This window comes from Podarcis melisellensis (genome assembly GCF_964234715.1).
Source record: "Podarcis melisellensis genome assembly, chromosome: 17".
NCBI lineage: Eukaryota > Metazoa > Chordata > Lepidosauria > Squamata > Lacertidae > Podarcis > Podarcis melisellensis.
In genome coordinates this window covers 26142489-26169797 of record NC_138534.1, presented here as the reverse complement: position 1 = coordinate 26169797, position 27309 = coordinate 26142489, and the positions used below count along the sequence as shown (strand labels likewise).

Here is a 27309-nt window from a genome sequence, read left to right as displayed (position 1 = left end):
TTGTCACACAAAAAGATACATTTTATTTCAATTCTCTCTCTAAATACAGTTTGGCAGGATCAGTTTTTCACAGGAGCAAATGTATTAAAAAATATTTCATTCCAAAATACTACTCTCTGAGGTAATATTATAGGCACTTCTGAGTAGACATAGTTAGGATTCTGTTGAAAGGCACATATATCTGCCCCCTTTTAAAAAATAAAAATCTTTGATCACTGATCTCGGTCTAAAAATTCTAAGGAAAAAGTAATTACGTAACTGAAACACAATTTTTTTTAAAAAAATAACATTAAAAATAAACCATATAAATCAAAATGTCAGTACTGACAAAGAAAAAAACAAACATGTATTTGAAGTACCGTACTTTTCCGTTTATAAGACTAGGTTTCCCCCCTAAAAAATAATGTCAAAAATTAGGCGGAGTCTTATACATGGGGCCATTTCCCCCCCATTTTCTTAAATCTGAGTCCCCCAAAATAGGGAGCCTCTTATACATGGGAGCATCTTATAGACGGAAAAATATGGTAATTTAATGGGCAATTCTAGCTTGGTGTCCTCTGCTGAAATCAATGAGCTTTCATACCAAATGATTCTATGGGGTATTCTTTGGGTTTCGAAAAGTAACAGGATGTAGGATCAAGTTTTCCTTTTGGGGAATGAAGGCCTAACTCATAGCCACCCCAAATCAGTGCAATTTACTTGTTCTTTTCACTGGTGCATGGGTTTTAAGGGAACCCAGCCCTTGGAAAGTTTGGAACATGGATACCTCAGAAAAGGAAAATGCCAACATGATCTAAGCCAATATGGGGGTTCACAGTGCCACCAAAAGGAGTAAATGTCCTTCTGCAAATTTATGGTGAATTGATTTTTTGAAAAAAGATGTGTTCCACGCTAATCTAGATGCACTTCTTATGAAATACATCTCACTTTAATCACTAGGATTTTCATTCCAAGTAAACAAAGTTAAAAATTGGTGCAGTTATTCCTACAAAACGTCATATATTCAGGAAGCTATAGATTAAGAGTATTTTAAACAAGAGCAAGGATTAGTTATCTTGAAACAGCAAGGTAACTGAGTATTTATTGAAAGTTCAATGTGACACCATAAACCGTCACAGTTTGGCATTAAACTGACCCATCAGTCTTTCCAACTTGATTGCTAAGGCCATATCACCCTTGATTGCCAGCTTTCCAGACATGAAAGCCAGGGTTGGCTTCAGTTTGCCTGAAAAGAGAAAAAAAATGGTTTAAAGAACCACAAAAGAGTTGCAAATTGCAGTGCTTCTGCCATGTTTTTCAGTTAAGCAACCTCTCTACTCTTAAGACCAACAATGACATGGATAGCTTTAAATGTGATGTTGCCACTTCCTGTTTTCATAAAAAAGTACAGCATTACAGGTAACTTGTTTAAGGCCTGAACGATATGTTTGCAATTGCGCATATCGATGAACCCAGAAGTGACCCAGAAACGTCATAACGACATCACTGAAACATTTTAATAAAGTTTTGTTTTTAAAAAAGGACTATGTTGAAATGGCAAAGTTAACAGCTGAAACAAGAGAACCTAATGATGACTGTTTGTGGAGGAATGGAAGCCCTTTTTGGACTACTTAAGGAAATGGTACTGTACGAAGAACTCACAAGCAGGATTTGAATTATGAACAACAGAAGAAATGAGAGACTATAGTATTGTTGTTATGGTATAAGTGATAGAAGGTAGGGTGAGGCAGGAGAGGGAAAAAACCACCATGGAAAATGTGGTGGGGAGTAAAACAGACAGAGAGAGAGAGAGAGAGAGAGAGAGAGAGAGAGAAACAGAGAGAGAATTATTATATATGTTAAACAGCAGAAAAATTAATAAAAATAATTATTTTTTAAGAAAGACGTCACTGAAATGTCAGTAAAAGGACGGAATGGGGGCGGGGTGGAACAGAGCTTTTTCAATGGGTTTCCGATTTCACGCAAGGGCACAATGACCCGGAACGCAACCCCCGTGCAAACGGGAAGTTGCCTGTATTCTCATTCCAGGTGAGTAAATATAGGGTCACATGCGTGGTGAGGAAGCAAGATCATGCCACACATTGTCCAACAGGCCTCCCCCCCCCCAAAAAAGGCTATGCACCCCGCAAAAATCGGGGCTTTCCTGCTTTGACCTGAACCCCCCACTGCCAGTTTTTAACTCTGCGAGTAGATCGCAGTCTTGCCGCTTTCTGTGCCGCATAGACCTCCCCACACCTCATGGCTTCTTGTGTACATGTGAGGAAGCTCCTGTGAGCTCAGTGAAACTACGTAAACATACATTTGATGAAATTGCACTGGCCCTGATGATCTGCATCATCCTACCACTTGCTAACTTTACACAGGGGGAGGGGGTAGCAGGTTTGTTGTAAAATGGTGGTGGTGAAATGGTGAAGAACTTGTTGGCATCCCAAATGTGGAATAATTCCACCAACACTCTTCTCTGCTAGCTCACTTCTAACGCTTCCTGTAAATGGCATCCTATCGACAAGCAGAAAAGAAGGTCCTGGACATATAGGAGACTTTGCTAGCAGTTTCTTCTCAAAGGGTAGAATAAAGAAACTGGAATGAAATACCTAATTCTACGCACTCCTGAAAATTTATCAAATGCAAGCAGCTCTATGAGCGGATACATTTAAGATTAGCAAAAGTCCAATGGAATAGCTGAACACGAATACATTTGGCTAAATGAAAGGAGAGTTTTCCCAATACCTACCTGAAAACATTTTTACAAAGTCAGTGCTGGACATGCTCATAACCACATCAACTTTTCCTGGTGGTTCTCCACTTCCTACACTGCCACCTTTGTTCTTAAGATCAATATACCATGTTCCTCCTCCTTCACCTAACACAAGAGTAATGCCAAAATTATGCCACGTAAAATTAGACACATTCATTTCTAAGGTGAACAAATGTCAGATAAGGAGCAAAAGCCAATTAAGTCTTTCCAAGAGTTAATGATCCACTGAAATGAATAACTGGAAGTCCAGTGATTTCAGTGGGTCTTCCCAGAGTATGACTAATGTTGGATACCACCCTTTGAAGTTTAAAATCAGTTTCATTATAATCTTTTACAGTGGTATCTCCGGTTACGAACTTAATTCATTCCAGAGGTCCGTACTTAAGCCAAAACCATTCTTAACCTGAGGCGCACTTTCACTAATGGGGCCTTCCGTTGCCGCTGCGCCACCAGCGCACGACTTCCACTTGCATCCCAGGGCAAAGTTCGCTACCAGGAGCATCTATTTCCGGGTTAACGGAGCTCGTTACCCGAAGCGTTCGTAAGGAGGACGGTACGTAACCCGAGGTTCCACTGTAGTGACATTTCTTTCCCTTAATATAGGCACTATGCTCGCCTATAACTTCCACTGCCAACCCAGCTTATTCTAACCACTAGAGAAAGAGACTGACTTCCACCTTCAAGAACAGTAGCACACCTGGTAGTAAACAAAACTTTTGTCCCATTCATCACAAATGACTTTTGCTCAATTTTGGTGTAATTGCTATTTTGTTGTAACAACCACATCCCTGTTTTTTATGTAGATGCCCAACCTCTTCAATTTGTGTCCATGTGAACATTCACAAATAAAACATACCCGTGTGTGTGTGTTAAGTAGATTGCCATATTTGTCTTTTCAAAATATTTCAGACAGCACCGAGTGTGAACTGTTTGAAAACTGCCACCGCTATAAAGGTGTTTCGGCATCTTTTCTGCAAAGTACATGTGCTGGTACTATTGAATGCAGGCCTCTTTCTTAGCAGTGATCCCAGGCCCGCCCAATGTAATTTCAGTAACTCTTAAACAGGTGTAAAGATTCTTACCAGATAATTCAAACCGATAAATTCCTTGGGTTGACTTTACAACTTCGTCACTGATCGCACCTTTTATAATTTTAAAAGTTTCTGCTACAGGCCCCCCTGATTTCTCGGCAGCAAAATGCACGTGAAGCTTTCCTCTGTCGGGACCTTCAGATTTAGTTTTGTCAGGACCTTCATGCTTGGGAAGGTCTTGTTTTTTCCCTTCTCTGAAGGTTGGAGTAGCTCCTGTAGGACCAACATTGAGCAATAGAGTCAACAGTTACAATAGTGTGCACTCAGGAACTCATATCAAACAAGGAGAAAAAGGTTGGCGGTCCTGAGCACAAAAACAGGGAAAATACTGGAGCAAGGAGTCATAGCTTGGGGGTAGGGGACATGTTTTTTATGCAGTTCTCACGTTCAATCCACAGCAAAAATGACCAGTCAGTGAGCCTTTCCCTTGGAGCCTTTCCCAGTGAGCCAGACTGGTGACTGGGAGCGGCCGCCGAGACCATATAACACCAGTCTTGAAAGATCTACATTGGCTCCCAGTACGTTTCCAAGCACAATTCACAAGTGTTGGTGCTGACCTTTAAAGCCCTAAACGGCCTTAGTCCAGTATATCTGAAGGAGCGTCTCCACCCCCATTGTTCTACCCAGACACTGAGGTCCAGGGCCGAGGGCCTTCTGGTGGTTCCCTCACTGAGAGAAGTCAAGTTACAGGGAACCAGGCAGAGGGCCTTCTTGGTAGTAGCGCCCTCCCTGTGGAACGCCCTCCCACCAGATGTCAAAGAGAACAACAGCTACCAGACTTTTAGAAGACATCTGAAGGCAGCCCTGTTTAGGGAAGCGTTTAGTGTTTGATGTATTGCAGTATTTTAATATTTTTTGGAAGCCGCCCAGAGTGGCTGGGAAAGCCCAGCCAGATGGCCGGGGGTATAAATAATAAATTATTATTATTATTATTATTTATTATTATTATTATTATTATTATTATTATTATTATTATGTTTGAATGTGATGGAATTCAAGAGAAGAGACATTTAACATTCACCAGGTGCTATACCAGCTTCACTGGCTCCCAGTGGAGTACAGGATCAGGTTCAAGGTGCTGGTTTTAACCTTTAAAGCCCTATATAGCCTAGGACCCTCGTACCTACGGAACCGCCTCTCCTGGTATATCCCACGGAGGACCTTACAGTCTTCAAATAAAAACATCTTGGACATCCCAGGCCACAGGGAGTTAGGCTGGCCTCAACCAGAGCCAGGGCTTTTTCGGTCGTGGCCCCGATCTGGTGGAGACTAGGGCCCTGTGGGACTTGACATCTTTCCACAGGGCCTGCAAGACAGAGCTGTTCCACCAGGCCTTTGGCTGAGGCACAGTCTGACCTCCTCCTTTTGTAATCCTCATAGAACTCTTGCCCAATGGTTGCCATTAATGTGACTCTGAATTGATTTTAGAATGAATTGATTTTAGAATGTATTTCAATTAAATGATTATGATTTTATGTAAACTGTGTTATTTTTACTGTTGTTAGCCGCTCTGAGCCCAGCTTCGGCTGGGGAGGGTGGGATATAAATAAAATTTTATTATTTATTATTATTATATTTCCATAATCACAGAGAATGTTAGATAAGTAAGTCTGGAAATAATTGTCTAGTTAAATATGACCTCCCAGCCTCTTTGTCATGTGCCTTGGAATTAAAACAAACAAACAGAAAAGTCTACTGGGGAAGGGGAACATATGCAAACTTGAAATGAAAGAAAATTGTTATAAGAGTATGGATTTTTAAAAACTGGCATCTGTATTTTTTATGTAGAGCTGTTGCTACAATTTTCGTTACACAATAGGAGTGAAATATACAGCATTTGTGATTCATGAAGCCCTGTCAATTAACAATGGGTACTTCTGTTCTATTTACTTGGCATGGGAAGGTCTGCAGCCAGGAAAATTGTTCAGGTGGAGTGTCAGAGGCTTCGTTCTGACCTCCGATTTTAGGCCCAACAACATCTGGGTGGGGTGGAGGCAATTATGTGCTTACCTTGTGCTTCCATTTTCATTGCGAGTGTTTCGGGATCCACATCTAAAAAGAAGTCTGGTAGCAAAGGATGACCTGAAAACAGAGTGAAACAATAAATGAAAAAGTCTGTATTTTGTATAGCAGCATAACGCTATGCAGTTACCGTATTTTTCGCCCTATAGGACGCACTTATTCCCCTCCAAAAATGAAGGGGAAATGTGTGTGCGTCCTATGGGGCGAATGCAGGCTTTCGCTGAAGCCTGGAGAGCCCCACCGCCAGACCCCTCTCGCTCTCCAGGCTTCAGGAGAGCCCCACCGCCAGCCCCACAAACTCGGGGGACAGCGGGAGGCGCAGCACGCCTTTCCCGCTGTCCCCCGACTTGGTTAGAAGGCTGGCGGGGGGGGGGGAGAAGCCTGCTCCTCCCCGTCGCCAGCCCCGCAAACTCGGGGGACAGCGGGAGAGGTACAGTGCGCCTTTCCCGCTGTCCTCCAACTTGCTTAGAAGGCTGGCGGAGGGATTCCCCCTCCTCCAGCCCCGCAAGCTCCCAGAGCGCCTGGGGGGGGGAATATTTTTTCCCCTTTATTCCCCCCCCCAAAAAAATCTAGGTGCGTCCTATGGGCCGGTGCGTCCTATAGGGCAAAAAATACGGTAAATAAATGCGAATGAAAGGCTGAGGACATCTCCACACCTTAGCTGTTGGTGTTTCCTAGCACAACTGAAGCACAAACATGAAGACAGACTTAGGACTTTACATTATACGTAAGATACCAGAGTACACTTATTGTGTCATAAATGGGACATCTGGGAAGACTTAATACACTCATGGTATTGCAAGCACAAAATACATGGTTTACGGCTATATATTTGTGGACCGGCAAATACGAATGCAATAGGCAAGAAAATAAATCTAGATTACCTGGGGCAACCGCATATACATCAAAATTCTGAATTCCTTCTTCTCTCAATAAAGTTTCATCAATGACGAAGTTTCCGGTGAAAGTTTTGGGCTTTGTTAAAATGCAGTATGCGGCATCTGCAAGTATATCTGTTTTCCTGCACTGTTTCTCTACACCAGCTCCTCCCAGCATATCCATTGCAGAGGTATATATAGCTAAAGACACACACAAAGGAGAGAAGGGATAAGTTAGCAATTATTTTACTGCATCATGCAAGGGGTGAACTAGATGGCCTATACGGACCCTTCCAAGTGTATGGTTCTAGACCAGGGGTTGGCAACCTAAGGCCCATGGGCCAGAAGCGGCCCATGGAGGCCGTTTAACCGGCCCACAAGCCACCCCCAAACTGAGCCACCCGCTGATCTATAGCCTTTAGATCAGGGGTCAGCAAACTTTTTCAGCAGGGGGCTGGTCCACTGTCCCTCAGACCTTGTGGGGGGCCGGACTATATTTTGAAGAAAAAAATATGAACGAATTCCTTTGCCCCACAAATAACCCAGAGATGCTTTTTAAATAAAAGCACACATTCTACTCATGTAAAAACACCAGGCAGGCCCCACAAATAACCCAGAGATGCATTTTAAATAAAAGGACACATTCTACTCATGTAAAAACATGCTGATTCCCAGACTGTCCGTGGGCCGGATTCAGAAGGCTATTGGGCCAGATCTGGCCTCCGGGCCTTAGTTTGCCTACCCATGCTTTAGATATCTGAGGTGGTGGAAGGATCGGTAAAGATTTAAAGTTTATAAAATCTTGAAGTCTAGCCATTGCAGATAATGGGCCAGAAATGTTTAATATTCCATGGAACCATCACATTCTCTCTCTCTGACCTTGTTCACACATAATGCTAAGCCAAACAACTACTTAACAAGAACCAGCAAGTGTTCAGCTACAGAGAGCCAATATTGTGGTTGTTTCACTCCTCCTCTGATACAGCTGCTAGTGGAACTACCTGGAGCCAAGCCATGTGCAAATGCAGACACATGGCAGGCACTATTTTCACTCAAAAGCTTGGGACGCAGGTGGCGCTGTGGGTTAAACCACAGAGCCTAGGGCTTGCCGATCAGAAGCTCGGCAGTTCGAATCCCGGCGACGGGGTGAGCTCCCATTGCTCGGTCCCAGCTCCTGCCAACCTAGCAGTTTTCTGCCAACCTAGCAGTTTGAAAGCACATCAAAGTGCAAGTAGATAAATAGGTAAGGGAAGGGAAGGTAAACGGCGTTTCCATGTGCTGCTCTGGTTCACCAGAAGCAGCTTAGTCATGCTGGCCACATGACGCAGAAGCTTTTACGCCGGCTCTCTCGGCCAATAAAGCGAGATGAGCGCTGCAACCCCAGAGTCGTCCAGGACTGGACCTAATCGTCAGGGGTCCCTTTACCTTTAACTTTTTACTCAAAAGCTTACAGTACTTGTTTTCACTAAGCCATAGTTTGGCTTAGCATTAGGCGTGAACCAGAACACACACCACACACACCGTTCTCTTTACATATGTATTAACTGGGCTGCAGATTAGGTTTTTGTGGTATGAGCAAACTGAAACTATGAAGCAAAATATGAATTTCTGATAATACCAAGCATAAAAATTATCCCCACACCATCCATAGCAGACTTCTGTCTGAATTTACATAAGAATTATGAAAGCGTTCTTTGCTGAACATAGGGACATTATATTCACACAAAAATGTCACCCCAGGGAAATTATAAGGAAAGGTAATCTTCCTGTGACTGCTTTGGTCCCTCTCCACCTCATCCTGATGGCAGATGTGTAAATTTCCCCAGTTAAGTGTTAAAATAATGGGCTAGTTAAGAGTAGTAACACAAACTCAGATCTGCTCTTCTCGTTCTGTAATAATACAACTTAGGTTTATCACAATATAGTTAACAAAATTAGATTCAGATATGATGCAGTGGTAAAGTACATCTGCTAAGCAAAAAAGATGAACTCCTTACCAAATGGGTATACTGTATATATAGGGGATGCAGATGGCGCTGTGGTGTACACCACTGAGCCTCTTGGGCTTGCCAATCAGAACGTTGGCAGTTTGAATCCCCACAACAGGCTGAGCTCCCGTTGCTCTGTCCCAGCTCCTGCCAACCTAGCAGTTCAAAAGCACACCAGTGCAAGTAGATAAACAGGTACCGCTCTGGCGGGAAGGTAAACGGCATTTCTGTGCACTCTGGTTTCCATCACGGTGTTCCGCTGCGCCAGAATCAGTTTAGCTGTGCCGGCCACATGACCTGGAAAGCTGTCTGTGGACAAACGCTGGCTCCCTCGGCCTGAAGCGAGATGAGCGCCGCAACCCCATAGTTGCCTTTGACTGGACTTAACCATCCAGAGGTCATTTACCTTTTTACCTTTTACTGTGCATATACTGTTAACCTAAGGCTTTGGTCCTATATGCACTTAGTTGAGAGTAGTGTTAGTATTGTAATGTCTCGTTCTCACATTGCATAATGTTGTGGGTTGCCTTTAATTACTTAGTTGATGTATGAGTATGGGAACTATTTTAAAGTCTCCTCCCTCTCTCTGCTCTCTCTCTGCTCCTCTGCTGAAGAAGATGGATGTGAGAGTCGTCTTGTTGTTTTGTTATTTGCTTTATAAATAAAACCTTTGATGTTACTATTCCAACCACAGTTGATTGGATGCATTCTGCTGTAAAGGACCGAGTTTACTATCTGCAATTGGGCATTTAATGCTCAGAAGTAGGTTCCACTGGAGTCGATGGAATATGTTCCCAAGTAAACATGCATAGAATTGGGTTGCATCTAAAATAAATAACTATTTTGAAAAAGGTTAATTTCAGTGCGTCTGCTTTCCAGTGTCAGATGGGAGAAGATCAAGCCAGAGCAGAGGTTCTCAAACTTTCTAACCCCAGAACCCAGCTGGGAGGGTTGAAAATTGCTAAGTCCCACCTGTCACAAAATGGCGGTGCAGGGGCAAACTCACTGTTTGAGAAACACTGTCAAAAACAATGTAAATGATAACAACAACAACAACAATAATAATACATATGCTTCAGAAGTCTTGAATATTGAAGGGATACTGTGTATACACTTGAAGCAAATGCAAGACATCATATTCTCTGAACTCACTGAAACAAGAACTAAGCTCAGTCAACCCATCAAAAACATTATATATTTTTAAAAGATATATAAACCTGTTTGAGGCCATAATGCATTGACTGCAACTTCTCCTCTAAATTCTTCTGCCATTCCCAGCACGCACATGGACATTCCATATTTAGAAATTGTATAAGCTAGAATAAGATGGAAAACTAGATTTAGACATAAAAAATGTTTCCTCCTATATGCAGTATGAATTGTTCATATTTCAGAGGAAATCTCTTGTAGCTGGATAGAGGACTGCCAAGAAAGAGACAGGCATTTGGTTGGTTATTAGGGGAAACAGCTTGCTGATGTAGAGCAAGGTTTCCATTATGTTCTTATCTAAATTATGGTTGTTTTTTCCAAACAGTTTCACAATCTGAATGTTGTAAACAGATCAATTATCTCATAGTCCAATAATGCATTGTGTGACAAGGACAATGGGACACCTTGCGTCAAAGAACATCACGGAAACCCTGGTTTTGTAAGTGGTGTTAGAAGATTGTCGCTAATATCTGGGCTTGATGTACAACGAGAGAGAAGGGGCTGTAGCTTAGCGGAATAGTGCATTTTTTGCATGCAGAAGGCTCTTATTTAAAAGGATCAGGCAGCAGGTTGTTATAAGAATTTTAAGGTCTCAAATACAGAATAAATATTCATAAATGCACACATATCTAAATATATGAACCATTTACAGATAGGTAGCCGTGTTGGTCTGCCATAGTCAAAACAAAAAAATTCCTTCCAGTAGCACCATAAAGACCAACTAAGTTAGTTCTTGGTATGAGCTTTCGTGTGCATGCACACTTCTTCAGATACACTGAAACAGAAGTTTCCAGACCCTTCTATATAGTGAGAAGGTGGGGAGGGGTATTACTCAGAAGGGTGGTGGGAATGGGTGATTGGCAGATAGCTGTGATGAGCCTGTTGACGACTCTTAACAACTGCAATAGGTCTTACAGGAAAAAGCAAGGGGTGAGAAGGTGAAAAATGGCTTTGTCATGTATAATGAGATAAGAATCCAAGGTCTTTGTTCAGACCAGGTCTCTCCATGGTTTTAAGTTTGGTAATAAGTTGCAATTCAGCAGCTTCTCTTTCCAGTCTATTTCTGAAATTCCTTTGTAGTAAAACAGCTACTTTGAGATCTTGTATAGAATGTCCTGGGAGATTGAAGTGTTCTCCTACTGGTTTCTCTGTCTTGTGATTCCTGATGTCCGATTTATGTCCGTTTATTCTTTGGCGTAAGGTCTGGCCTGTTTGTCCAATATAGAACCATGTGTCTGAAATGGTATCAGGGAGCAATCCTGAAGCCATTCTGACTCTTCCCGATGACCTCAAATATTCCTCTGCAGTAAGGGAGGCAAATGGGGAAAGCCTCCCCATTGTCCTTTTGCTTGCAAATCCTGTCTTCAGGGCATTTCTGTGTATGAATAGGGTGAGCCTGTGACCTGGATTCAGGAACTAAAGTATTAACAATCACAAAAGAATGGCCAGACTGCCCAGGTAATGCAATCAGTGACTATTATCCTAGAAGACAGGATTTCTGCTGTAGGCCGCCTCCTCTGCTGTAGACCACCTCCTTCTGTGATGTATGTATGATGTTTTAGGAGGGTGGTCTTGGGCTACAGGGTGGGTAATTTCAAAAGACTATATAAGGGCTTGCACACCATTGTTCAGAGTTCTCCTCCCTTCTGTGTGTGGTTAATGGGACCCTGTTGCAACAGTTAATTTCCTTTACTAAAGATCAGGCATACTAGCCAAGCCGCTTTGCTTCTCAATATACTGTGGTTGGCCTCTGTTTTCTTCTACCGATAGGGAACCCATTTAAGGACTCTATATGGGCTTTGGAATACCCCATAAGGGAAAGGGAGCAGTTTTTTTTCTTAAAATGGTAGAAGGGAAAGATTATCTGCCCAAGACCTAGGGAAGCTGCTGCCAGTTAGATCTGACATTACTAAGTGAAATAGACAAATAGGTCAGATAGCTTCCTTCATCTCCCTCACCCCACTGGGAATCTCTTTCCTACCTTTGTATCTAATGCATGATCTCTCCTCCTCCCCCCATCCCTTATCTCACATTTCTGCCTCTTTTCATGTATTGATAGCAACAGCCCTTCTATAGTGAAGGAGCTGAGAAACTGCTTTCTGAAGTGGCTTAAATCAGATTAAAATTTAAAAATAAATACAGGAACCACTTGAGTGCCAAGGGCCACCCGTTGGCCATTCCTGTTGCACCCGAGCACCTGATTGAGAAATAAAGCTTGCCCTTGACATCCAGCCATGACCTAGGAATTGTTTCTGCAGAACGGCATGCAGTTAATGGGACGCACCTTCTGTGGCACTGCATGCCTCGTGTTTCCCCCTGTTAGGCTGGGGGGGACATGTTTCTCCAGCTCAGTCCAAAAAAGGAATGCAAGGTGTCACTATATTAGAACTGGACGCGGGTGGCGCTGTGGGTTAAACCACAGAGCCTAGGACTTGCCGATCAGAAGGTCGGCGGTTCGAATCCCCGCGACGGGGTGAGCTCCCGTTGCTCAGTCCCTGCTCCTGCCAACCTAGCAGTTTGAAAGCACGTCAAAGGTTCGCCAGAAGCGACTTAGTCATGCTGGCCACATGATCCGGAAGCTGTACGCCGGCTCTTTCAACCAATAAAGCGAGATGAGCGCCTCAACCCCAGAGTCAGCCACAACTGGACCTAATGGTCGGGGTCCCTTTACCTTTTTAAGGACTATTTGGGGATTAAGTAGAGAAGCTGCTGATGTGAACACAAGGTGCAACAATTTAAAGATTATTTCCCCACAAACTTTCAGGATGCAAGTACAGTGTTACCTTGGTTCTCAAACGCCTTGGCACTCAAAACACCTTGGAACCCAAACACTGCAAATCCGGAAGTAAGCGTTCTGGTTTGCAAACCTTTTTCGGAAGCTGAACATGCTCTGTTTTGAGTGCCACACTTCCGTTTTTGAGTGTTACACTGAGGTCTGTCTGTTTTTGCTATTTATTTTGCGTTTCTGCGTCTTTCTTGTTTTGTTTTTGTGGCTGTGTGGAACCCAGTTCCACTACTGATTGATTGATTGTGTGACTGCAGTACATTGTTTATTGCTTTCATTTCATGAATCAATGGTCTCGTTGGATAGTAAAATTCATGTTAAATTGCTGTTTTAGGGGTTGTTTTTAAAAGTCTGGAACGGATTAATCCGTTTTGCATTACTTTCAATGGGAAAGCGCATCTTAATTTTGGAATGTTTTGGTTTTGGAATGGACTTCTGGAATGGATTAAGTTTGAGAACCAAGGTACCATTGTAGACGAAAAGAAGGGGTAGAAGAGAGACAGCCTTTACACTTCCTTGAGTTTGGAAGAATTTCAATATAAATGAGCATTTAAAACTATACTTACCACAGTGATTTTTGAACCAGATAGGGTTTAGGTTAATCGGTGGGCTAATATTGAGGATATGGCCAATCTTACTCTTTTTCAAATAAGGGAGGCATATTTTAGATCTGGAGAAGCAAATAAACACAAGGGAAGAGAGTCAGATTTGCTTGTACTTCTATCATGAGCTCTGGTCAGATTTTGGTTTTCATGTGTGTTTCACTCACTCACACTCACTCTCTCTCTCTCTCTCTCTCTCTCTCTCTCTCACACACACACACACACACACACACTGGCCCTTTCATATACAGTCTGGGACTTACAGAAGGCATAATTTTTTATTACGTTTCCATCCCACTTATGAATTAAATTAAATAACAAAATAATAAATAAATAAAACACCCAGAAGTCAATCACTATGAAGGTTATTAGTAAGAGAGGTGGGTGTGTTTAAACTCTCTGCTATTAAACCCAATGGGATTTCAAAAGGGCATAACTTTGGGCTCAATAATTCTCTTTAGAAATGTTTTTTTTAAAAAAAAAGTAATGTAAAAAGCGGGGGTGTGGAAGCGTCATACACATTTCTGAGCCATGTACCGAGATAAAGTATCTGGCTGCAACCCAGTTAATGGCTGAATTCTGTTCGACTTCTGAGGTACGACTGTATATGAGTGTCATGCTGTCTGATTGCTCCAGCTTCACTTTTCGCTTGGTGAGAACAAGATCAACAAACCAGGAAGCCTCAGCCTCATGCTACATCCAAACCAGCGATTGTGGTTTATTGTGCCCCAACAATGCAAACGTGATCACTACCCAACTTGAAGCCATGGTTTGCCATCGGTTTGCTGATTGTGACTTCTTAGAGAGCAACCAGCCACAATCTCTGGTTCAGACTTTATGCAAAGCCACAGTTTCTTGCTTTGTTTACTTCACTTACACCTGGAGAGCTGCAAAGCAGAAGTGGCCAGGCAGCGAGCATCAGAGCATGTTGCTCTTTCCAGAGAAACCACAAAAAGCTTGAAGTCCTGGCTTATTGTTATGTGAAAATGCAGCCACAATCAAAACAGTATCAAATTGCTCTCTTTGGAAAGGCACTTCTCTCAATAACTCAAATAGCTATTTTCCTCATTTAACGTATTGCAGAATTAAGAGCAAAAAAACCCCAAGATGTTCCCCATAAACGAGAATTGGAACTATCTAAACTGCCTGCATATACTGGTCAGAGATAATGCTACTAAGCAAATAATATATGGAGGAAAATGTCTCTTCCACCAAGAAACCAGTGGACCCAATACATCTGAAACATATCATCAAAACATTCCTCTACATGTTATACTGTCAAAGGAATTTGCTTTACTGGAGAATTTTGCATGAAGTTCTCTTTTAAAGAAATACATGTTTACAGCTATAAAGGCACATTTTAATGAAACGTAATTAAAAAGCGGAGCAGGGTTAGTAAAAGATATGCCCTGAGCTTCTAGGCTTTCTAGTCAACCAATGAATTTAAGCCATGAGTGATCTTAATAATTAAAGGTGTCAAGGCACAGCTCTAGGGCAAGAGTAATAAGACACAAGAGTTTGCTGAGGACTGCTTCAATGGAATGTTTCAAGAGTGAGAAGGCTCTGTTTTCTGAGCAAACTCTCACAAAAGGAATACTGAAATCCATGGATCAAGTTCTCCATTTAGCATGTCAGTTTTGGATGCCAGTTAAAACTGCCAGATACAGCCTCATGAAACAAACAGTGTCTACATGGCTACATTTCCCCACAACCAGCTACCTACTTCTCAGTAATTTCAATTTCATTAGGGTGGAAATGCTTTTTATCTCTGCAGATGGCAGAACAAACAAAAGTAGTTCTATAGGAGCTACAGGAATGCCTTTACAGACAACCCTTAGGCAAGTATTTTCAAGTTCATAAATGCTGTTGAGCCAGCAGCACACTGCAGAAGCAGTTTACAATGCAGTGATAATGATGAAATGTATTTAGAAACCGATATAGAATTAAGAACATAAAACAGTATTAAAAATGTCAGAGATCAGAAATGAACAGGAGGCACTGAACATTCGACTGAACAATATAGCTGTTGCGCGCTTAGCTTCTCTGCACAAGGGATTCAGACAGGTGGGTGGCCACACCCATCTTTCAATCAGGTGACACCATAATTGTGTTGTGTGACTGCCAAGTGGGTCCCCCCCCCACCTGCCAAACTGGGCTTGCAACGTCAATCCTGATAAGGATCTAGCCTAGGAAGCCAAAAGGGGTTCTCTATCCCTGGTTCCGAAAGCATAACTTGGAAGCAGACCAAGCACCACAACAGAGGCCTTGGGACAAGAAGGCTGTTCCCTCTAAAATGTTTAGAAGTCCTGGTATGAGAGTTTACTCGTTGTTCCCTCTCACTGTCAATAATGCCAGGGAGTAGCAGTATAATCTCCATTAACATCCAAGGGCTAAAAGGAATAGAGACACAGCTTCCTAACCCCTTTACCCAGGGACAGTCAATGTGGCAGCCTCCAGACGTTCTGGACTAAAACTCCCATCATCCCCAACCATGCGCCATGCAGGCTGCGGCTGATGGGATTTGTATTAGAGTACAGCACCTGGAGTGCAATACGTTGGCTACCTGTGCCTTTCCTCTTCTGCAATAACAAAACTGGTAGCCCGACCTGATGCTCCAGAAAGGAGCACCTTTTTCAGTAGCAGCATCCCAGTGCTTGTGCAAGCAGCAAGCTTCCCCCAGTTCAGTTGGACTTGGTCACAGTGATAAGACTCTTAGGATACTGATGTTCCGTTCCACCTTAAAAACAGATGTGTGGATTGTTGCATGTCACATGTCTGTTTACACTCCAGCACAGCTTGCTGGGAACTTCCGTTTGTGTGCATAGCTATTGCGTTTGCTGCTTGCTCTTGGACATGAAAGGGAGAAGACATGTTTTTCCATTGTCCTGATACATGCTGAATAAACTGCCTGTAAATATGCTCTCATGGTCGTCTCTTGCCACTTCTGTCTGCGCAGTGTTATTTACTCTGCTGATTAGAGTGTGCTCCAGCTTCTGAAGCTGCAGGTTGCTGTTTCATGCTGAGCCAAGGACAGGAGATCGCTAGGCTACCGGCTGGTGGGCTGGAGCCAGCTGGGGGTTTGCAAATTGTCCCCGTTGCCTTGGAAGCATCCCAACAAACACAACTACGATCAGGAGCAAAGGAGACACAGAGAGAGACTCAAGAGCAGCAAGGACACTGGGAGGGTAAATAAGTGTAAGGTGGGGCCCACAAGAACAGCATTAAATATCTAGTTGGATCTGAAGAAGATGCTAATTATACAACTAGCAAAACCGTCATCATCGTGACAGATGGGTGTCAAATCAAATCAAATATCTTTAATACGGTCAATGACCAGAAAGCAATCCATAAAAAATATGACATTATAAGTAGTATTGTGCTACAAATAACAGTGGAAATATGGCCATTTCACTGAATTGGTGCTTATATTTATGACCAGGTTTCGACTTTTAAGGTTTTAAGAATTCAATTCAGGTGTCACTACTGTTTATTATCGTTCCTTCGATGTTTACAATTTGAACTCCGTTGTTGACATCATTGCTCGTCTTATTCTTGTTGCAATGTAACAGTACTTTGCCACAGGCCAGTTGATTTCGGGCTCTTTGTCAGCTAAGAGGTATCTGATATAGGGACAGATGGGTGTCTGTGGAGGAAGGTCTTGCAATGGTGCGAAATTATTATTAATAATAATAGTGCGCAAATGGACACACTGTTCCCCTCTGTTAGGGCCTTCTCATTGTGCAGGGCTCTGCTCACTGCAGTTATGTCTCCAACTGAGCACTTTGTCATTTCTCCCAGGGAAGAAAAGTAACCATCCATGGTTTTTTTAAAATGCAAGACATGAATACAAGGGGGTACTTGGGGACACTGTGTGGTAGTGACTAGTAGTCATTGGCCCTGGCGACCCCAGCTATTGAGAAGCCAGTCTGATCCTATCTGCACAGGTGCCACCAGGGTTCTGCTTCTTGGCCACTGTGGAGTGTGACAAGATTGTTGAGAACTTGCATATGATGGGAATGTAAAAAGGTGAAATGCTTCTGGGAGATGATATATAATGAGTTGAAAAAAATGTTGAAATATTCATTTATAAAGAAACCAGAAGCATTTCTCTTGGGTATTGTTGGAAACGATATAAATAAAAAGGAATGTAAGCTTTTTCTATATGCAGTAACAGCAGCAAGAATACTATTGGCCCAAAAATGGAAGCAAGAATTACCAACGATGGAAGAATGGAGGATGAAATTAATGGACTATGCGGAACGTGATAAACTAACGGGAAGGATCCGAAACCGGCGGGACCAGAAGTTTACCAAGGACTGGAGTAAATTTACGGATTATTTGAAAAGTATTTGTGACGACCAGACAATGTTTGTAGGTTTGCAAGAAGTTCTGTGAGGAATAATATTAGAAATATTGCAAAAATGGAGAAGGAGACATGATACGTTAAGAGATGTAAAGGCAATATTAAGTTAGGAAACGCGTAAGAAGTGATTAAGACGGAGGATTATCAGAGGTGCTGATGGAAGTCCAATAAGAATGTGTTTGTGATAAATTGTGTGGTATGTTTTATAATTTTGTATGTTAAAAACCAATAAAAATATTTTTTTTTAAAAAAAAAGAACTTGCATATGAAAGAGCATTTAAATTAAAGGGGTGGGACAAAGACGCTAACTGCTCTCATATCCACTATGGTAGCACTCTTTGAATATCCTTTTCCTCCTACCTGCTAACGCGAAAACATTCTGAGCTCGGCAAAGCGAAAGAAAAAGAGGACCATTTTACGGTGCCAAATTGTGTCTGTCAGCTGAGCATTGCCTAAGAAAGGCCTGTGTTACTGGATATTACGGCAGTTATCAAAAGAAATCGGGTGGGGCTGCTGAAAGGCTCGACTTGCGCAAGGTCCCCTCCTACTGCACTAGCCTCTGTGCTGCTCCCACTGAGCCAAGGGAACAGCAGCAGGCCTGGAAATGCGTTTTCTGCACAAGCCCAAGGAAAAGAGCAAGGCAGAAGGAAGATCAACAAATGAGGCAAGACAAAGAAGATAAGAAAAATATCCTTGCTACAAGTTAAGTTCTTAAAGCAAAGGATTTAAGACTCTCTAGGGCTGCGATTACCCAATCATGGAGCATGACCTCTGTACTAGAAACTGATAATTTCCACAGTACAGTGGTACCTCGGGTTACATACGCTTCAGGTTACAGACTCCGCTAACCCAGAAATAGTACCTCAGGTTAAGAACTTTGCTTCAGGATGAGAACAGAAATCGTGCTCCAGCAGCGCAGCGGTAGCAGGAGGCCCCATTAGCTAAAGTGGTGCTTCAGGTTAAGAACAGTTTCAGGTTAAGAACGGACCTCCGGATCGAATTAAGTACTTAACCCGAGGTACCACTGTATATCTTTGAAAGTAATCACATTTTATTTATTTTATTTTTAAAAAATCAAGCAAATTTCTACACTTCATGGTGGGTACGGAAGAGAAATGAGAGGAGTTTCAGCAAATGGCAAAAAAAAAAAAAACCTAGACAAATTTGTATAGGTAAGGCTTTTTACTCCTAATGCCTCCAAGACCACCAGGTACAAGCCATACCTTGGAAGTCGAACGCCTTGCCAGGCAAACATTTTGGTTCCCAGAAGTCACAAACCTGGAAGTGAGTGTTCTGGTTTGCGAACATTCTTTGGAACCCGAATGTCTGTCAGGTCTTCTGATTGGCTGCAGGATCTTCCTGCAGCCAATCGGAAGCCGCGCTTTGGTTTCTGAATGTTTTGGAAGTTGAACGGACTTCTGGTTCGGATTCCGTTTGACTTCCGAGGTAGCACTGTACTGTTGTTCCTAGTCGCCACATTCTGACTTCTAATTACCCATGCAGAATTTAGCTGGATTCGTTATAAGAATTTAAGGTCTCAAATATGTAAAATAAATGGTCTTAAATGTACTAGGCAAACATATATATAAGTATATAAACCACATGTCTGAAAACAGTTCAGGATATCAGTCCTGAAACCATTTTGATTCTCCCAAATTGACTTCAAATGTTTCGAAATGGGAAAAACTCCCCATTGTCTCTTTGCTCACAAATCCTGTCTTAAGGGCGTAACTGTGTATGAATAGAGTAAACCTGTGACCTGGATTCAGGAACTGAGTATTTACCATCACAAAAGAGTAGCTAGACTGCCCAGGTAAAAGCAATCAGTGACCATTATAAGATACCCTGGCAAACAGGAATCTGCTATAGACCGCCTCCTTCTGTGATGTATGCTTCAGGGAGGTGGTCTTAGGCTACAGGGTGGGCAATTTCAAAAGTCTATATAGGAGCTTGCACACCAATGTTCTGCGTCCCTCCTCCCTCCTGGTTGTGAGCACCCTGTTGCAACAGCTATGGTAGTAAAGATCAGGCTTACTAGCTGCTTTGCTTCTCAATATTCTCTGGTTGGCCTCTGTTATTTTCTCCTACCGATAGGAAACCTACATAAAGACTCTACATGGGCTCTTGGATACTTCATAAGAGAAAAGGAGCGTTTTTTCTTATAACGATTATCAAATTCAGAATCTTTCTCTCTAAAAGGTCAACAGACTCTAGCATCCAGGATTGTATTTTGCCCATAATGTCTCCAATTTGATCCAGTGAACGAAGAATTACTGAGTATACAGAGCTATTTTTAAAGATTCGTTATCCACAAACACTTACGTGAGGTAGGTTCCTCTTGTGTTGGCACTCATCATTAGGTCCACTTTTTTTGTAGGCGTATCCAGTGTGCCAGTTAAAGAGATAGCACTTGCATTGTTCACAAGAACATCTATCCCTGATTGTTAAAAATAAGACATTTACGCATCATAAAAGTCAACCATTTAAAACAACATGCTAATTATTACACAAGGATTAGCCACTTAGAAGGTTGGGGCTTTAAAAAAATATTCAAGCAGGTATATAAACTTTTACAAAATAAGTAATTATTTAACACAATTGTTTTGTTATTGGATTAAAAAAAAGACTTTTAAACTGTATAATTAGTGATTACTACACTCAACATGGGACGCGGGTGGCACTGTGGTCTAAACCACAGAGCCTAGGGTTTGACGATCTGAAGGTCGGCGGTTCGAATCCCCGCGACAGGGTGAGCCCCCGCTGTTCGGTCCCAGCTCCTGCCCACCTAGCAGTTCGAAAGCACGTCAAAGTGCAAGTAGATAAATAGGTACCGCTCTGGTGGGAAGGTAAACGGCATTTCTGTGCGCTGCTCTGGTTCACCAGAAGCAGCTTAGTCATGCTGGCCACATGACCCGGGAGCTGTGTGCGGACAAACGCCAGCTCCCTCGGCCTATAGCGCGTGATAAGCATTGCAACCCCAAAGTCGTTCCCGACTGGACCTAACGGCCAGGGGTATCTTTACCTTTACACTCAACTATAAGCTGCAGAATTTAATTTACCTCCAAATTTCTGGACAGCCTGATCCACTGCATCGACAATTTGCTCTTCTTCTCTGACATTGACAATGCATGCTAAAGCCTTTCCTCCAGCTGCTTCAACTGCAAAAGAAGGGCATCACTTAAGTCAAAGAATAGCATACACAAACTAAATACAAGAATACCTCTTTTTTAATATTTTGCTGAAAGCAGTCCAGGGTGGCCGGGGAAACCCAGCCAGATGGGCGGGGTATAAATAATAAATTGTTATTGTTATTGCTGCTGTTGTTGTTGTTATTTTTACTATTATTAATAATATCACCACTCTCTGCAAGTGAACAGGGCCATGGGTGGGAACTGGCACCAGAAATATCCATGGCAAGGCTAGTTACTGGATGCAGCTCTCAAAGGTTGCAGCAGATGGTGGCACTCAGATCATAATCTATGCACCTCTCTCTTTCAAGCTTACTTTCTTCTGCAGCAGTGTAGATAGTTCCTGGAAGTGTGCGATGCGGCACTCCAGTCTTGGCAGCTATCACAATATTTGCCCCATCCTTGGCTGCCTTCAAGGCTATCGCTTTTCCAATCCCACGGCTTGCACCCGTGATAAAGAGAGTGCATCCTGCCAACCTCCTAAAAATAAGTGATAAGACAAACAGTTATCTTTTAACTACTGAGGATAAATAGAAGAAAATGCAGGATTAGAATCACCTGAAATTGGCAAAGGCCTGAAATTCAGTGGAAAACATGCTCTTAAATTCTATTAACTAGAAACCACAAATAACATGACTATAGCTTTATAATTTACCAAGGCTGCATCTAAAGGTAAAGGTAAAGGGACCCCGGACCGTTAGGTCCAGTCGTGGACGACTCTGGGGTTGCGGCGCTCATCTCGCTTTACTGGCCGAGGGAGCCGGTGTACAGCTTCCGGGTCATGTGGCCAGCATGACTAAGCCGCTTCTGGCGAACCAGAGCAGCGCACGGAAACGCCGTTTACCTTCCTGCTGGAGCGGTACCTATTTATCTACTTGCACTCTGACGTGCTTTCGAACTCTGGGGTTTAGCCCACAGCGCCACCCGCATCCCAGGCTGGATCTACACAGCTATTAAAAAATGCTACCGGGGTGGGGGGGGGGACATTCTAAAAGCTCACAATGAAAATTATCACTGACTTTGGATTTCAGCTCTACAGAGCCATCTGGTGACACATTGTTATAACGTTATAAATCGACTAGTGTAGCTGAGTCCCCAGTACATTCTATTTTGCATACATTGACTCAACTTGCATAACTGAGTTTATACAATTTGTTTTAACTGCTGCATGGTAAGAAAATGATGACACTGTAGCCCACAAGTCACTTCCAATTCCCAATACTATTCTGATCTTGCCCCTACTCTGCACTTTTCTCAATGCCACTAAGTGCAGGAATGCCACCAAGTACCTCCTCTTCTGGCAACTGAACTTCATCCCAACTGTGGCATCTAAGGCTCTGAGGCATCTGTGGCATCTAAGGCTCTAAGGCAACTGTGGCATTTAAGGCATCTTGGCCTTAAAGCAAGTTAGGCCACTGGCCCATCAAGGTCAGTCATGCCCCTTCCTGAAGATGCCAGGGACTGAAACTAGGATCTTCTGCATGCAAAACATGAGCTCTACCCAGTGGCGGAGGAAGGGGGGTACGGGGGTGTGATCCGTCCCAGGTGTCATCACTGCGGGGGGTGACAAAATGAGGGTTTTTTTAAATGGGCTCACAGAACTTTTTAGGAGTGATGTGGTAGTTTAAGCCTGCAGGTTCCATGCTACCTGAAACAGCAGTGTGGGACTTGCGTCTGCCTGCTGCCTCTCTCTCAGCAGCTCTACAGCTGAGTGGGAGGCATTGGAGAGGCTCCAAGCGTCGCAGAGGCTTGCCCCACCCCCATCGACATATTGCCCCGCCCCCATGGGAGTGGATCGCCCACCCCCCGGCTGCAGGACACACCCCCACACCAGGCACCCGAGCAGCTAGCTACGCAGCATTGTCGCCTTCAGACAAGTAGATTGTCTATGGTTGCCTGACCCACATGTGAAATGAAGCAAGCTTTCTATTATTATTATTATTCACAAATCAGAAAACACATACTCTTTCAGCTCCTGGAAATAACAACCGAATCATGAATGAAAGATGAAAAGAAAGCTGCAACCCTAAGCATGATCACTTGAAAGTGAACTCCATCAAAATCAGCTGGATTTATTTCAGAGAACATATACTTGGGATGAGAGCATTAACATGAAACATTACCGCTGTCTCAGAAATCTAACGTGTGGCAAAGCTCAACAGCAAAAGTGTATTTTGTCCCTTCTGTGCAATCTCAGTATTTTTTTCTGGTGCCTCCACTTTGACTCGTAGTGTGACGGCATTTGTTCATTCTATCCAATGCTTCCCAGACACAATACAAACTGCTTAACACCTCTTTAGAGCAGCAGCTTTGCCAATATATAGAGGCAATGGGGTTATTCAATTCAATTACCATGTTGGAGTTATTTAATTTCCATTACCTTGGATGAACAGCAATTCATTTCCTCATTTGTCTGAACTGGGGTCTAATTGATTCCAGTGCCCTTTCAGTGAAACCCTCCCATTAACACACACACACACACACAAATATGGGGTGGGAAGTTAAAACACCACAGGACATCCCACCCTTTTATTACGGGAGAATAAATGTAACACAACATGACAGAGGGAGGCAATTGGCCTTCCAAGTAAGTAATTTTAGTTCTTACGTATTCACTTGACAGAGCAGAACCACACTTCCATTTTTAAAAATTGGCAAATGGTCTGAGAAAATTAGTCTCATCCTTACTGCATGTCTCGAAACTGAAGTAATTTTTTTCCCCTCTGTTATTGGTATGTAGCAATCCAGAAGCCCAGCAATGGGAGCAGGCAATTAAAAGATTTAATTTGCCTGTTGAAATTCTACTGGCAGCTCAGTCTGGATTCTGCAACCATACAGATGACTGCAACAGTAGGGCTACTTGTAACAATTTGCAACGTGGACAAAGCAAGCCACAGCAGGATTCAACCTGTGTTCCGCACAAAATTAACTCGTAATCTTTATGAATGCAGTTCACTTGAACTGATAACTGCCGCTCTTCTTTGAAAAATAATTCCTACGCAGTGAGCTCTTTCAGTCAATAAGGCCACATACTTCCCAACTGCTCCATCTTCTCACACTTTTTGCAAGCTGGAATTTTTATAGTCCAAGTGAGGGGAAGACTCCTTATGGCAGGGATAGCCAAGATGGTGCCCTCCAGATATTGTTGGACTATAACACTCATCATGACTGGCCATTGGGCCATGCTGAGCAGAGCAGATGGACTTTGAAGCCCATCATAATTGAGGGGGACAGACCAGAATGGGGAATGCTACCGCTGCATTGTTGAATTTTTCACTTGTACCACACACATTTACACACAGCAGTAGGCAAACAGGCTGCAAAGATTAAATTCTGCAAATCTTTTTCTTATGTACCACATAACACATCTGTAGGATAACTACTGTGAGATCTGAAATAGCTATGTGTCATGTGCTTAGAGCTCTTAAGTAAAATGAGAGCTACAGTGGACTTGTTATACTTCATAAGGAAGCTCACATAGATAAGAGAAAAATCAATTCCTTAATCAAAGAAGAAAAAGAAGAAGAAGAAGAAGAAGAAGAAGAAGAAGAAGAAGAAGAAGTGGTGGTGCATGGTTCTCAATAATTTCAAACAAACACTTCAAGAAGGGGAAATAAAGTAACGTGGTACCTCTACTTACAAACGTGATCCGTTTTGGGGTGCTGTTCGCACCCTGAAAAGTCTGTAAGTAGAGTGCCACTACTGCATGTGCGAAAAGCGCGATAGAGCGCTTCTGCGCATGTGCAAAGCGCAATCGCTTCTGCGCGTGTGGTGAACCCGGAAGTAAACACGTTCACCACATTTGTAACCTGAAAAGCCGCAACATGAAGTAAATGTAACACGAGGTATGATTGTAGTTTCTCATAAAAACTGCTTGGGACATTTTTTTTTTTTGCAACAATACACCTAGTGATACTTTACATTGTTGCATGTGGCATGTTACTTAAATGAGATGGTGCAACACAAACTATGCACAATGTTCTAAATACAATTATACCGTAGATTTATATAAATGCATGACAACACTTGCTGTTTTAGCAATAGCCTCTTTCTTAATCACCCCTAGTACAAGAACACACCTTTCCACCAGTGGTGTCGACTGTTTGGTTATGATGCCCACCAAAAACCTCAAAATCTCTTTTCCAATTCAGGTTCTGACTGCATCAGTATATATGTGAACAAGTGATTTGTTTATTTATTGCCCCATGCACTCCTTTAGATTTTACTGAACCTCATATCCAGTTTGGAGAAACCACTGCAAACCTCTCCACACTTCTGGAAAATCCACCACTGCGAATAGTACTACTGTATGTCATCTTACTAACATTTGGCTACCTGCGCAACTATGAAAGGTTTGCATTGCTGTTTGCAGTATGGAAGGAAGGAGGATGGCATGCTGCTGACGAAGGTTAGGCACACAAGGTCAGGCACACGTTACAGACAGAGGCCACCTACATGGCTCTGCGTCCTCTCTCTCTCTTTCCTCCCCAAGAGGAGCCAGGGTAAGCTGCCGCTGGTTTAGCAGTTGTCAAGTTTTGAGCCTCTGCGCCCCCCCCCCCATGACTTTCAACAACGGCTTGACCTGCAGGTCCAGGACCATCTGTTTTGCCCCACCTGACCAGCCCAGCTGTAAAAATGCCAATTTGGGGTTGCCACCTTTGATCTGGCAAAATACTGGGCAGGGCAGGGCAAGTTGGTGGACGGTATTATTATTATTATTCCCATTTCTGGGAAAGCTCAGTCGGTACAGCACTAGACTCTTAATCTCAGGGTTATGGGTTTGAGCTCCACATTGGGCAACGGATTCCTGCATTGCTAAATGACCCTTGTGCTCCCTTTCCAAACAGTTCTATGAGTCATGACAATCAATTGCAGCCTAACAGGATGGCCAGCTCGAGAATTTGTCGCACACATACATGAATTTGCGCACCTGTTCAATGCATGACCTTTCACACACATGCATTTGGAGAAGATCCCTAACTTCGCAAAGAGAGAGAGAAAGAGAGAAAAAAAGACCTGCAATACAGGACAAAGATGCTACCAATACAGGACGCAGCATTTTGCATTGAAATACGGGGCAAATCCTGCATTATACAGGACAGGCTGGGGGGGGGCGACCCTAACTGGGGGCGACCTACTCGCGACAGCGCGTGGCGGGAGGAGAGCGGGAGCCCCTCGCAGCTTACCCTGTGTTGGGCAGCATGGCCGGGTCCGGAGGAGGAGCGAGGGGGGGGGGTCCTCTGGGCAGGTGGCAAGTAGCAGAGCCCAGGCCCGGGCGGGAAGGCGCCTTGGTGCCTCGCACGGCCGCTCAGGGGGCGCAGCGCCTCGCTCGGAACGCTCAGCGGCGGAGCAAAGGGCGCAACAATCAATCGCGCCAGCTCACTCCGCCCCGCCCTTGTTCCGCGCCCGTTCTAGGACGCCTCGAATACGCTCTCTATGGTCCCCCCTCTCTTGCGCGAGACAGCGCGCCCGACCGGAAGCCCACCCCTTCGCGGCTTCCGGCTCTTGTTCGGCGTTGCCATAGCAACCACGCCGCGCTCTTGTTTGCGGCCTGAGGGCTCTGTGTTTGAGTGACAGAGAGAGAGAGAGAGAGAGAGAGAGAGAGATAGATTTCCTGACCTGGTGACCCGTTAGAGTCGGCGCTCTTGCGCCCCGCTACCCTACCCCACACCCGCCATGGACGGACTCTCCGCGCGCCCCTCCCGCTTCCCTTTCCCTCCGAAATGGAGGCAATGAGAGATTTTACTTTCTTGGGCTCCATGATCACTGCAAATAGTGACAGCAGCCACGAAATTAAAAGACGCCTGCTTCTTGGGAGAAAAGCAATGGCAAACCTAGACAACATCTTAAAAAGCAGAGACATCACCTTGCCAACAAAGGTCCGTATAGTTAAAGCCATGGTTTTCCCAGTAGTGATGGATGGAAGTGAGAACTGGACCATAAAGAAGGCTGATCGCCGAAGAATTGATGCTTTTGAATTATGGTGCTGGAGGAGACTGCCATGAGAGTCCCATGGACTGCAAGAAGATCAAACTGATCCATTCTTAAGGAAATCAGCCCTGAGTGCTCACTGGAAGGACAGATGGTGAAGCTGAGGCTCCAAGACTTTGGCCACTTCATGAGAAGAGAAGACTCCCTGGAAAAGACCCTGATGTTGGGAAAGATGGAGGGCACAAGGAGAAGGGGATGACAGAGGACGAGAAGATTGGATAGTGTTCTCGAAGCTACCAACATGAGTTTGACCAAACTGCGGGAGGCGGTGGAAGACAGGAGTGCCTGGCGTGCTCTGGTCCATGGGGTCATGAAGAGTTGGACTTGACTAAACGACTAAACAACAACAACAGTGTCAGGCGGAGGAAGGGGGGGTCAGGCAGGTGTGCTTCAGGGCACCAGTTGGCGTCGTGTCTGTGGATATTTCAGTGCCG

The 27309-nt window shown here is 43.6% G+C and overlaps 1 protein-coding gene across 1 annotated transcript; it reads right to left on the bottom strand.

Moving 5' to 3' along the window:
- On the bottom strand, window positions 1-26274 carry HSDL2 (hydroxysteroid dehydrogenase like 2). The gene is made up of 11 exons (XM_081894487.1): window positions 26071-26274; window positions 21201-21364; window positions 20756-20854; window positions 20019-20133; window positions 13298-13401; window positions 9955-10053; window positions 6756-6950; window positions 5860-5931; window positions 3841-4062; window positions 2735-2863; window positions 1-1225 (listed from the first exon to the last, which is right to left on the bottom strand). Exons 1-11 carry the CDS (start codon window positions 26085-26087, stop codon window positions 1113-1115), a joined length of 1329 nt encoding a protein of 442 aa, XP_081750613.1. The 5' UTR covers window positions 26088-26274; the 3' UTR covers window positions 1-1112.
- Between the last annotated feature and the right edge of the window lie 1035 nt (window positions 26275-27309).